General features: G+C 49.3%; 5 protein-coding genes across 5 annotated transcripts; all 5 read right to left on the bottom strand.

The window, feature by feature from the left end:
- Nucleotides 1-45: 45 nt before the first annotated feature.
- Nucleotides 46-1,162, bottom strand: TrAtP1_002716 (uncharacterized protein; the record flags this gene model as incomplete). The annotated part of the gene is made up of 3 exons (XM_066111582.1): nucleotides 46-444; nucleotides 511-595; nucleotides 660-1,162. The coding sequence occupies 3 exons, from the start codon at nucleotides 1,160-1,162 to the stop codon at nucleotides 46-48; spliced, it is 987 nt and encodes a 328-aa protein (XP_065967658.1).
- A 2,678-nt stretch (nucleotides 1,163-3,840) lies between these two features.
- Nucleotides 3,841-4,524, bottom strand: TrAtP1_002717 (uncharacterized protein; the record flags this gene model as incomplete). Its single annotated transcript, XM_014093811.2, has 1 exon — nucleotides 3,841-4,524. The coding sequence occupies one exon, from the start codon at nucleotides 4,522-4,524 to the stop codon at nucleotides 3,841-3,843; it is 684 nt and encodes a 227-aa protein (XP_013949286.2).
- Nucleotides 4,525-5,519: 995 nt separating this feature from the next.
- TrAtP1_002718 (uncharacterized protein) lies at nucleotides 5,520-6,164 on the bottom strand (the record flags this gene model as incomplete). The annotated part of the gene is made up of 1 exon (XM_014093812.2): nucleotides 5,520-6,164. The coding sequence occupies one exon, from the start codon at nucleotides 6,162-6,164 to the stop codon at nucleotides 5,520-5,522; it is 645 nt and encodes a 214-aa protein (XP_013949287.2).
- A 1,702-nt stretch (nucleotides 6,165-7,866) lies between these two features.
- TrAtP1_002719 (uncharacterized protein) lies at nucleotides 7,867-9,182 on the bottom strand. Its single transcript, XM_014093813.2, has 2 exons — nucleotides 8,502-9,182; nucleotides 7,867-8,447 (listed from the first exon to the last, which is right to left on the bottom strand). The coding sequence occupies exons 1-2, from the start codon at nucleotides 9,091-9,093 to the stop codon at nucleotides 7,942-7,944; spliced, it is 1,098 nt and encodes a 365-aa protein (XP_013949288.2). The 5' UTR covers nucleotides 9,094-9,182; the 3' UTR covers nucleotides 7,867-7,941.
- A 2,253-nt stretch (nucleotides 9,183-11,435) lies between these two features.
- TrAtP1_002720 (uncharacterized protein) lies at nucleotides 11,436-12,855 on the bottom strand (the record flags this gene model as incomplete). Its single annotated transcript, XM_066111583.1, has 2 exons — nucleotides 11,436-11,569; nucleotides 12,783-12,855. The coding sequence occupies 2 exons, from the start codon at nucleotides 12,853-12,855 to the stop codon at nucleotides 11,436-11,438; spliced, it is 207 nt and encodes a 68-aa protein (XP_065967659.1).
- Nucleotides 12,856-12,924: the final 69 nt, after the last annotated feature.

Here is a 12,924-nt window from a genome sequence, read left to right on the forward strand (position 1 = left end):
CTTCATGCTTCATGAGAGCGAATTCGAGGCTTGATGTCCCGACACTTAGCAGATCTGGCCAGTAGTAAGAATTTTCTTGGCCTCTTGAGCGTAAGTGCATCCGTTGTTGACGTTGGAGTCGGAGAAACCGGCAGCCCACATCATGACACCGCCAAAGGCAGGGTTGGAAGAGAACTGGCCGACGAGGGTGTTGAGAGCAGAGGGCTCAAGATAGTATTGAGCACCAGATTCGGTACCGGTAGCTCCCAATGTCGATGCGGGAACGCCAAGGAAGATCTTGGCATTAGCAGAGGGAGTGTTGGCAACGTTGGAAACCCAGTCATCAAAGTTGGGAGTAGAAGTGCCAACGGAGCAGCTGGGGTTGTTGTAGAACTGGACCCAAAGGTAATCGAACTGCGAAGTAGTTATGATTTGTTGCATGTTCGGCTCTGGTATCGGGCATTGCTGATTTAATTAGCACATTGTGTTTACTTTGAAAGTGCTGTTGGGGGGGGGGGGGGGGGGGGTTACCGGAGCACCGGTGATCACGTAGTTGCCACCGTTGAAGTTTGAGCGAAGCTTGGCGATCAAGTACTGGTAGTACTGGTTACCTGACCTGTATTGTAGCTGTTTAGTTCTTGACCTCTTTCCCTTTTAAAAAGAGGAGCTTTGCGACTTACGAGGCCTCAATATCGAAATCCCAACCGTCGACAGTGGTAGCGCCAAACGGGCGCGGGACAGTACCATTGCCAGCGCCATAAGCGTCCCAGAGGTTCTGTCCAATAGTCTCGGCCTCCTGCTGAGAAGAGAGAGAGTAGGCACCGACTGCGCCGCCCAGAGACAAGACCACCTTGACTCCGTTGGACTTGCAAGTAGCAATGGCGGAGGCGAGATCGTCGCAGTTTGAAGGGTTGCCAGAGGTATCAATGGCACAGCTCTGGCCAATAACGCCACTTGGAATGGTAACACCGTTGCCATATTGGTAGAGAAATGCGAGAACGATCACATCAATGCCTGACTCGGCAGTACAGTAGGTAGAAAGATCGTTGTTCTCGATGGTGCCGCCGCCGTTCTGGCCCCAGTAGACAACGTTCAGGCCAGTAGTAGAGTTTGTCTGTCGGCGGTAGGGAGCAGCCATGGCAGCGGTGGCCATGAGGCCGGTAAGAGCAGCAGTGAAGAGCATCTTGAGTTTTGTTGGTATGTATAAGTGACTCAAGTCGAAGAGTACAAGCTCGAATGAAGGTGTCAAAAAGGACTGTATATACTGCGAAAGTAAAAGGGAATGAAGGGATCCGTCAAGGATCTTTTTATAAGAAAGGACTGTAGACTGAAGGTCTCGTTGGTGAGTGAGGAGTGAGGGCAAAAGGAATGGGAAAAGAGGCAGATGATGCCGTATTTATGTTTCAGACGCTGTACTATTCAGCGTATGAGCCATGTCAGCCGTAGCCCTTGACTGATGATTCCATGATCATGATTGCAATGTAACCACCAGCAAATGGATATGCCGTGCATACTCCACGTTTGTTTCAAAGCAGCGTGGCAAGGCTAGTCGTTGTTACAACGTTCAAAAAATATCTTACACTTGACACTTACAGCCAACAGCCCCGCGGAGTACATCGAGACCTGATAGCTTCACTACTACCAATGGCGAGTTGTAAGTGGACAATCCCCACGCTGATAGATGCTACGTTCCTGAAAGTCTTCTCGTTCGATAATACAGATCCCGTTTCGAGCTGTGATCATCGCTTCCGTCTGACAGTGCTTTGCTTATTGTGGAAGGGGTCTTTAGGGCGCTATTCAGAGAAGAAGTGATCAACAGTAACCGCGGACGTACGCCGGAGGCTAATTTTTAGAGTAGGCGCTTGCAGTTTGACCCTGATAGGCGATGGTTGAAGTTATACTGCTTGGTGTACTCAATTGTCTCTCACATAGATGAGGTTCATTCATTACCGATGACGATAGCCGGGTATTTGGAGATGGTGAGACATCTATCAAGGCAAACTTGTTTCTACAAGGCATGATCGCCTATCCATTTTCTTCATCCCGATGACACATTTGCATCTTCTCACATGTAGTTTACTATCCCACTGTGAGCACTTCACCCGATCCACACATCTTGAAGCGGCTGCCTATTCCGGTACTGAGCTGCACGGCCAAGGATGGCACCTGTTACGGAGGGTTAAGATCTGCGATCCCATCTAGCCTGCGCCCATGATTTGGGTCATGATCCAACCCCACATGGCTAGCAGGATGAAACTACGCTACGGGCACGGTTTTGTTTCAACCAGAGCCAACAAAAGGCAACGGGAACTGCTCAATTAGGTAGGTTGTAAGGCGGAAATATTGCGATGTACAGCTTCGGAGTGTTCTGCAGATGTAACCGGATAGACGGCTGCCTTAAGCGCTGCCCACGCCTTGAGAGAAACACCTACACAAAAGCAGTGACTGACGCGTACATGCAACAAATGTCACAAACTGTAGTGGAAAGAATGAGCCAAGTCATGCGAAAGTGCCGCATACCCGTATGTGAAGCTGGCTGCATGTAAGTGGCCCGTACGTGAGTTATAAAGACCAATAGCAACGTTTACTGTCACCAGCAAGCGCCAAGATTGTGCTGATAAGCGCACGTTATGCGTATTCAATTGAGCTGGACCAGCTGTTTCTCGCATTCATCTAAATAGGCAAGTCGCAAGTCGCTGTGGCTAGATCCAGAACCTGACAGCGCCGTAGTCTCGAGGATTTTCCAAGGCTTCTTTTGGTCAAGATTTGCAGAAACGCCCCGCCTCAGGCTGTCTTTGGTGTAAGCAGCGAGGCTGTTCGTCTCTCGCCTCACTCGCTACAGCAAACACTAGTTGTTAATAATAGATCTCACTGCTGACAAGGTCTTGCCGGGAAAACTGAGCAGGGGGCTCTGCGGCTGTTTATGAGTCCAAGCAGTCTTTGCAAACGACATCTTGCTGGCATCGCATTCATGGTAGATTAACGTCCTGCGTTCCTGCCGATCACTCGCAGTAGGACCGAACATGTCGAGGGAAGAGCAAATACCATTGCTACTGGGAGGAAACGACATCAGTAAGCTCTTATTTGGCATCCAACTTTAGCTCCCTTACTGAGAAAAGATCGCCGTTACTGGACGGTTACATTTCCGTTTACTACGCTCTGAACTACGGACGTGCAACAATGGGCTGCAAACACCTGATTTAACTGGTGACCGTTTAGAAATCCCATGCTATTTGCGGCCGAATATGCCGCCGGATGTTTCGCATTCGCGGCTTATAATTGCAATAAGAAGAGATTCGTTTCAGCTCAAAAGGTGGCGGCCTTTCAGTTTCACCAAACGTGGGGTTTAAACACAGTTTGATCCTTTATTAACAGCTGCTTCTACTGCTTCTACTGCTTCTACTACCTCTACTACCTCTGGTACCTCTAGTAACTCTACCTCTAGTACCTCTACTACCTTTATTACTTCTGCTTTTATCATCACTAGGACATTGATTTTACCACCTTCACCAATTTGACAGCAACTGGACTTTTTTATAATTTCGTATGCTTTCTTTTCTTTGTGTGTATATTCACTTCACAGTCTTCATCTTCTGTTGCTTAGTTGGTACGTACGCAGACTGCACCGCCAAAATATTTACATGAGACGCTGACGTGTAGTAGTGCCGACCACGATGCCGCGCAATTAATTGCAATACAACTCCAACCACATCAATGGCTTCTCAAAAGTTAATTCAATATATACATAAAAGCCCAAGTCACTGAAAGAAGAAAAAGCATTGATATCGAGAGAGATTCGTTTCAGGTACGCAGCCTCTATTCGTATTCTGCTCATTTACATGCCCATGCCCGATCTAGAGCTTATACAAAGTTCACATGGCCAAAGTACTTGGAGATGTGAAAGCTCGCCTCATTTGGCGGGCTCCATGCCCCCAAAGTCTGATTGGGGTATGTCTCTGGAGAAGTGATTGTGCGGAAGAAGTTCATCCTCCACTGCGTGCCCTTGGCCTTGCACTCGTCTACGTTGAAGATGCCTAGCGGGACGGTGACGGTGCTCTTCCACGTCTTGGCCGGCTTGTTGAGCACAGTTGTCGCGCTGAAGCCATCGGCCGCAGGATCCGACACAAAGAAGTGGTCAAAGGGCGCGCCGGCCGTGCGGTTCTTTGACGGGTTGTAGACAAAGGCCTGGTAGGTGACATTGTTGGGGTTGACCTCCAGCTCTACATAAGTCTGGGGGTCGTCGGTGCCCTTGTAGAGGAAGGCCTCCATGACCTCGTACTCCCAGATGTCGTCGTTGATGCCCTGCGACGCGTTGAAGTAGTAGTTGACCTCGTCGAATGCAGTGAATGCGAGCTCCAGGCTGGTGTCTGTGTAGCAGAGATCGACCTGCGTGCGCGGGAAGGGAGTCAGATCAGGCACGGATTTGCTGTAGCTGATGCTGCCCACGCGCGGACAAGCGGGCACGTTGACGCTGGGAACCTTGGTTGCCGAGGCTGTTGCGAAGAGGCCAGCCGCGGCAGTTGTGAGGGCAAAGAGGTTGTGCATCTTGTCCAGGCTTGAGTTGTGTCTGAGAGATGAGGCTGGTTTCCAGGTCCCTCTACTGTGTCTGGTGAAACCTGGTCTATTCTTCCTGCTTCCCGGAAACCGGGAGCGGTCTACGTTTATAACTCCAAGCCGGCCCTTGCAGAACAACGTTTACGGCAAAACTCTGGTCTGCGTGTGCAGCTTCAGCTCCCTAACAGTGCAGCGAATGTGACGTTACAAGGTTGGCGTTTAACCCGGCTAGGCATCTCAAAAGGACCAATGCGATTGTTCTCGGCCGCCTGTTTACCGCTATCCAGAGGCTAGTTGCGGCCACTTGCAGCTGCGTCGCGCTACGAACAACTCACCGCGCAGCTTTGCGCGTGGCAGGAATTGAAGTGAATCCTTTGAAAGCCTGGCCGGCCAATCGGGTGGTGAGTTGCGCATCGCCGAGACCAGGGACTGGGGATCCCCAGCCTCACGGGCTGTTGACCGGCCGCTTTTGCACGGGACGGCTGCTTAGCTACATGCAAGGTAGTATTCGTACGACGTAGGCGTTGGAATCGCGTGGTTGCGCAGCATTTGAGGCCAAGTTGGCACGTTGTCTACCCGGTAGTAATCTACGAAACTGAGAATGAAGCAAGTTCACGGGAACAAAGGACAAGGTTCTGCAAAATTCCGCTTCAAGGCCATCGCAACCGTACATCTCCACCAGAGTAAAGAGCGCAGTCATATGTTAAAGAATTTTCCAATGCCACCCATGCCGAGCGTCCCTTCAAAAGAAAGTCAGAAGCAAAAAGAGATGCTAAATCCCGTGTGACAAAAACTTCCATGCCATGACAAAACGCCGTCCTGAAAAGCACCATGTACCAGAGTCCCAATAAAAACGACAAAGAACGAAAGAAAACCTCCCAATGAACTCCACGAATGAACCAAGGAAGAGCAAGAGAATCCTCCATTACTGTGTCCGCCATGAGTCCCATCAAAGAAACGAAAGTAGTACCCACGTAGTAAGCCTGTCAAAGGTACAAGGCACAGTCGGTTAGGACTTGACGAGGATTAGCGAAATCGAAGTTGTCGTCGGGAGCTGAATCTCTCACAAGCTGGGCGAGGTGCCCAGCCATAGCAGCAAACAATTGCCCCGGGCGTACCCGGGCCATCAGGCGACCCAAAACTTGCCTGAATCTTTGCACTTCAATTTGGTTTGCCTGATCGTCGGCATCAACTGTTTTCAGCTTTTGCAGCTGGACGAGTATGTCATCCAAAGCCAAGTAGTCCTCCTCTATCACAGGACACGCCAATGGGACGGGTGGCACAATCTCTTCTTGCCTGACTTCTAGTCCTGTCAGGACCGAGACGATGAGTATGACATTCATTATGTACATTGATCTCAGAGACTCCAACGATATGGACTGCTCAATCTTTTGAAGCCGTTGCCAATAAATCATCTCTCCCCGAAGCGCAGCGCATAGAAGACCCACAAGCTCCGTTGTTCTCCTTGCGGGCGGGATGAGGGTGAGGGTATCTTGCACTCTTTTCCGACCCTTGTAACGCATTGCTGGCGCGTGTTGCAGAGTCTCCAAGACCAAGTCTGCGACAGGGTTTGGTTCGCCCATCTCCTCTTTTTTCCATGACTCGGCCGATATCTCTGGTGCCGGCTGCATTTTGGTAGCATGAAAATCCAATTCGGGGGCCAGTATAGCGCTTCCAGTGTCAAGCATGTGCTGAAACCAGTTTTGCAGCCAGCGTAAGTAGGTGCGTCTCTCGTCTCGACTCCACCGCGAATACATAGTAAAAGGACAATCGGGCATCTGAGAGGGAAAGTCCATTTTGAAAAGAGACCCGGGCCGGCGAGGCAGAAGGACGAAGAGGTGTGTGAAGAACGGTTCGTAGATTTGAATGATAAGGCTGGGAGATGATGGATGTCGATCTTAGTCTTGAAAGAACTACGAAGTCAAGGGACCCAGTCGAGCAAGGCTAAGTCTGGCTGAGATGGCAAGGAAAACCTCTTGTGATGGAGGTGCGACAGGAATCTTTGCAAGAGGTTAGTCTCTGAGATAAACAAGGCAGAGTGAATAACAAACGGTGAGCTTAGTCTCGAAAGAACTAACAAGTCAAGAGACTCAGTCAAATGAAGTCAAATCCAGCAGAGATAGCAAGGAGAGTCTCTTGTGATGGAAGCACAGCAAGAATCGTTGCGGGAGCGAGTCTCTGAGAAGAACAGTGATGATAAAAGATGAGCTTAGTCTCGAAAGAACTAAACAGCGCGATTCCGTAGGTGACGCAGCAGGAGTCCCAGCTAAGAGAGGATGAATCAGTCTGATAGCGAGGACGACTGTTCTGAGAATGCAAAGTGAAGTGGGCGAAGCAAGAAGCAAAAGCACAAAATCAAGCAAATGCACGGGGCAGCCTCTTGAATCGAGCTGCTAGAGCAATCGCTACTTGGCACTGCATACAATTTACACCGTGGACCAAAGTCACTTCCGCCAGTGTCACCCGGGCCAGCTGCGAGCCTCGACTTTCTCTCATCAACTGCATCAACTCCCAGCTGCCAGTCGTAATCGGGGCCGCACCATGAGTTTTTCCGACCTTCTATTTTTCTTCAGTGTTCAACGTCCAATCTTGTTTCCGGCCTTTTCAAAGTGCGACTCAGCGGTCGCCCAGCCACCGCCTCCACGTCCTCTACAGCCATTCCCAGGTCACACCCAATCTCAAATCTTGTGTCCCTTTGTCAACAGAGACAGCTTTCGCCAGCTCACTTCTCAGCTGACCTGATTTATTTCACAGATGACCAAGTAATGTCCCTCTCCGACTCGGTTCTATCATCAGGCAAACGTGCCTTTCGATCCCATGGCGGGTAGCACGAATCCCCACCCGACGATTCGCTGTTGAAGCTCCCTCGGAAGGATTTTCTATACGAATCTCGAATAGTGAGAGATCAAAGACACAAGATTTCCTCGGTCATGTTTTCATGACCTGACCAAGACATACATCCGTATATCCATGTCGGAAGGTGATTTGAGCTGAGCAGTGCTTGCGGCATCTCCATCTTATCCGCAAGCCAATACAAGTTATGGTTCTGTATAAGATGATTGATACTTACAATTTATACCCATGTAGCGCAATTACATGTACTCGTAAACAAGGGCTCAACCATCTTGCCGACAGTTCAACGTCAAAGACAGAACGATGACGACCCACGGCGATTGGTCTCTCACAAAGGGCGCGCCTTTCAGCCACCCCGCCGTTCCATCACCACGTAGATGGCCATGGAATGCCTGCCATTAGTGAGTCGAGTCCAATGCATATTGACGCTCGTAAACAGAGGTTTCATCATCACTAATGCTTGTATTTGGCCATTCAAGTCCAATATTTTCTAGTACTGTTACTACTTGTAAAGAACAAAGTCTTCAGAAAACTCATCAACAATCTCCCATCTGCCTATAGACGACCCTTTCGCCCATCCTCGGCCAGCTTCAGGACAGGCTTCAAACTAGTGGCTCGTTCCCACAAGCTGGGCAACCCCTGCTCCTTGCTCTTTTGCTCTTCCCGTTGGAACCATTCTTCTACCGACTTGATTCGATTGGGATGGATCTCATCCAACAGAGCAAAGTCTCGTTTGATGACTCCACCATTTCCCCTGTAGGTATATTTCCACATATTCCAGAACCCTGTGAAATTATCGCGCAAGTTCATCGTCGCAGGGTCCTTGGGGTCAGCGTTGTACCCGGCTGTAGCATTCTTGGCAGCACTGAGAGGACCTGTTTCCCAATACTCTTCCAAGGAAACGTCCACATACTTGGCAGGGTGGCCAGTCACCTTCTCGAATGCCCTGGCCATCTCGTGATAGTCGACGAGTTCAATGGCAACTTCCAGATCCAATCCGTTTGAGCGGTACTGGTGATCGAACAGCCAGCGAACGTAGTGCTCGCAATCATCGAGATCGACTGGAAGATGTTAGCCTTCGTTGGCCTCGGTGCGAGGTGGAGAGTGTTTCATACCATGCGCCACCGCTCCGGACCCCAGTGGAACGGCCCAGGTGACGACTCCATCATCTCCAAGAACGGGACTCATCGGTGTCCGAGCACCTAGAGCCATTTGGATATATGGGCCAGTCGTGAATATGGCGGCGCCCATTCTCTTGGCAATCTCGGGATTCTTATTCTGTTGCAAGATCCATTCACCAATGCGTCCCTTTCCGTCGTAGTGACCCGTCCGGAACTTTGGGTCGAATCCGCTCTTCTTGTACACATAGTCGAGGTTTCCGTAGACGAAGAACCTGATGCCTTCTTCCAGTGCCAGCTCATACGACCTTATAGCCCAGTACGTCTCAGTTTTCTCGCCGCTGTTGAAGCCATCAATATTGATAAAGGCGTATTGCGCCCCGCGAAACCCCTTGCGAAGATCGCTCTCACTTGCGAAAGTGCCCTCGATGGCTTCAACATTTCCCAAGGCGAGAAGCTGCTTTGATCTGGCCGAAGTGGCGTCGCGGGTCAAAAATCGCACAGCATAAGCCTTATCCTTGACGAGCCCGCGGATGATCGGGATGCCTTGTGCCCCAGTGCCTCCTATGACAAAGACGAGAGGCGCCATTTGCTGCTGAATGGGGAAATATATATGGATTTTGAGTGATAGATACAACAGTAATAAACGCAACAAAAGATAATTATGTAATTGGCTGTGTTTGTTGTTCTTCTATCTCTCAGCCATCTCCTCATCGAGGGGAAGCTAGATATTTATATTGACAGCTGGCGTCTTTCATGCTCAACCTTTTATTACGAACCTAGGCACCTAACGATATCATATTACTGATCATGAATTCTACTGAAAGACGCCTTGTCGCCTCAGCTACGGGTTTTAGATGAATGGTTTCATAGTCTAAGCTACTGTAGCCGGTGGGATGGCTGTTCTACCGAACTTCCGGAGGAGGAGATCTGGCGAGCAGATCAGTAATCAGCGATATTACATTTTGTGATTACTGATCGTTGTCAGTAGCTGAACTCACCCTCTGGTGGCTTGAACTTACTCTGGCTCAACTCTGGTTAATAAAGCATGTAGTGTAAAGAACGGACAATGCAACATATCGGCCATGCTGATGTAATTATCCCGACAATCCGCTTGCTCGATTACATTTGCCTGAACCGTAATCGAAGATCGTCTATCTGCTTCTTTGGATTGCATGTGTTTATTAAGCGCATACTATTGCGTCGTCTGCTCAGCCGTAGCCAAGACAAGCTAATAGAGTTTAGGAGATATAACCCATTAGTGGGCTACGTGTGCTATCGCCAGTGCTGAGCTTGACTAAATACTGGCCAAGTGTGCCTGATTTTGACTGGCGCGATGCCTCGGCATCTGAGCATGTGTGCCGCTGTCAGCGACGACGAAGATCCCAGTGAGTCTCAGCCAGACACATTAAAGTGGAGGGTGCGGAATGATACCGTACAAACGGTAATCAACGTGCTTCCAAGAGGATGTAGCCTTTATGACGCCACCTGTTATTAATACCATGTAACAAGAGTTCTACGCCTTTCCGCAGTTTTATGTCGGGTGTAAATAGAGGCGGCTACATAAGAAAATGCAGCTAGATAAGACAAAAAGTCCCAGATAGTGGGATTTTGCGTAGAGTTCACGATATTATTGCGTCGCCTTACATCTGCCAGGACATAACAACGGACTTCCGAAGCACATTCCTCGACTTTTATCCAAGGAATAGCTGGGACAAGAAGAAGGTACATAAGTTGTAGGCACTGACCAAGCGACTACATGTACCAAGGCGCTCTTTGAGAAACTAGAAGCAGGAGCTCAGAAAGACTCTTGGTGGACCCGATGGAGACCAAAAGTTGCGGCGGTCGATCTTGAGACATGCGGCCTGGTGAGGAACTATAGGGATAGCGACTTCTGTCTACGGTACAATTTGGAGGGTTTTCAAGTACTCCGCGCGATCGCTTCAAGTGGTCCTTGAGATTGACATGGGTTTTCTCCTCATTGTTTATTTTCTTTCCTTGTCTCTTTCTCTTTGACAACACATTCTCACTTGGCTGGGCTTCTTGTTCAACTCGCGATAGCTGCCAGCAAAAGACGAGTGAGAAAAAGAATCTGCATCGGTCTGAAGGTTGTAATCTTCTTGTTTTGGCTCATTGCGCATATCATGAAGAACATTGAGTGGGCTGGAGGAGCAGTAAAAGTGCCTCGAGGCTTCTCAAAACAGGGATGGGCTTTCCGCGCTCGGCGGCAGATTACTCTTGATCAAATGCTAGATCTAACTCTGCGTCAAGAAATCTGTAACCATCTTGCCTCCAAAAGCACAAGTGGGAGCTGAGGAAAGGCGTTGATAATACTTTCAATAACAGAGATATGAGGCAAATGTAGCGTAAAGTCGAGTAATATGCGCTGCGAGAGATTTCTCATCGACAGGCTGACGAAGACAAAACAAAACAGAGCATCTGAGTTTGAAAGCGGCGTGGTGTCGAGCGAAATACGTGCTGCGGGAAATTATAAATCGACAGACTGCCGGTTGAAAGAAAAGAAAGCGTTCGAGCGTTGCGGGCCAGTGGAAGGCTCTTCTCTTGAAAAGTAGACAGTCAAAGGTTGTGCACAAGGACTAAGTCTGGGGTGGAAACTGGAGGAGCCGTAAGAATGCGTTAGCCAGACGTACTCTATGATGCTTATCGGTACGCAACATGCCGATACCGGAAACTTGTAATGGTGGAAGCTCACTCGTTGGATCGAGATGGCCACGTACCAGTCGATCTGTGAGGGATAAAATCCAATCAACATCCAGAAGCTGAGATTATTTGTGTGCATAATACAGTTGCCTCATCATGGGCCTTACGAATGGCAGACATATTTGGTGGCGTATCGTGGGAAACTCGGATTGGAAAGGTTTGTGTGCGATTGGTGTCTTGTGATTCGAAATTTGTGAGTACGGAGGAGCTTTAGGAGAACATGTCTGCTACTTGGTCGGGTACTTCTGTTTTGCACAGAACTGAAATAGGCAGACGTTTCTGGTCATTGGGAGGAGAAGGGTCGATGGAGGTTGAAGCGTAGAGGCGCGCGACGACGTGAGAGACTGTAAAAAAAGGCAGATTAGCGGGGAGCATATTGAAGAAAATCGTCGCCAATCCGGGATTTGGGAGTGGACAATTATCTAGAAGAAGAGTATCAAGCCTTGAACGACGGATGCTGACCTCTCAACCGAAGAGTTATCTGTGTGCCATGCCAGAATGGCTTTGGACGAGTCTCGGTCCATAAATGAAGACTTGAGAGCTCACGAAGAAGCCCCAACGCGGGTTGTAATGTACAGGGTAAATGAGGCATATGAATGGAAATGTGCCAAAGGTACATGTAAATGTTGAATGTGTGCAATGAGTCGTCTTTGGTGCTTGGCACGAGGCGAAGGGCCTTCCAGCCGCAAAAGAGGTGCCAGAATGGTGTCGCGTCGACGCGTGGCCTTATCGCTCGCCTCCATTCCACTTTGTTTTCATCTGTCGCATTTTGCAAAGACCGTGTTATCGAAGTATCGAAGCTCAAGCAGACATGAATGCGAAGAGAATTTAGTTACGCAGGCCACTTCAAATCCATGCCAGTGAATGCCGCCGCGGGATATATCACGGGATTCCCAAACCAAATGCTCTGATCAATATTACATGTTACTCGCGAAATAATTTTATCCTTCATTCACTTCTGCTTTCTTCACGGTATCCCTCGTTTCTGAAGAGAGCCTCGTCCTCCTGGTCTCTACAGGATCTGTGTAACCATCGAGCTCATGTGTAGAATCTGTGCCACCGTGGCAGGCTCAACAACTTCTTCTTCGCTGCCAGGGCAAGCCCCAGTAGAGCAATGAAAAAGAAAAGGTTCCAAAGATTATGACGTTCCCGGTAAAGGGGAAGAGGTCTGAGGGTGAGGTTTTTCTAAGGGCCCTCCTCACGCCCACTCCAAGGGACAGCCCTCCGAAAAGGGTCAACCTCTTCCTCAGAGGACAAAGACAAAGGGGCCACCCTCATTGAAGAGAAGGAAGAAGGGAGAAGTGTGAAAGAAGAAGCGGCGGGAGAGGAAATATATAGCAGCAGAATTCAAGTGGCGGACAAATGCGCGCTAATGGACTGAAAAGGCGGGCCGTTAGATCTATCGAGATCCAGGCACGATCGATTGCGGGCCGAACCAGTTGCTCATTGCCAGCTGCTGCGAGCTGGATCACGGGCCTCGATATTTGTTGGTAAAGGTATTATTGTGATATGCAGGCAGTGAGGCATCAAGCGAGAAGCTTGTGCGCACAATGCTACATCTGCAAGCAATTTCGTATTTGAGCATCGCCCACAGTTCTGCGCCTACATCTACAATGGACTCGGCGAGCATGAGTTCAATGCGGCTGCGTGAATCATTACAACTGTACAGGCTTTCAGAAACTAGTTTGAGATGCCTTGG

The sequence above is a fragment of the Trichoderma atroviride genome, chromosome 2, assembly GCF_020647795.1.
Source record: "Trichoderma atroviride chromosome 2, complete sequence".
Classification (NCBI taxonomy): Eukaryota; Fungi; Ascomycota; class Sordariomycetes; order Hypocreales; family Hypocreaceae; genus Trichoderma; species Trichoderma atroviride.

Coding starts and splice junctions, on each gene's coding strand:
- TrAtP1_002719 (XM_014093813.2), bottom strand. CDS start 9,093: ATGGCGCCTCTCGTCTTTGTCATAGGAGGCACTGGGGCACAAGGCATC. Junction 8,448..8,501: donor GTCCGGAGCGGTGGCGCATG/GTATGAAACACT, acceptor AACATCTTCCAG/TCGATCTCGATGATTGCGAG.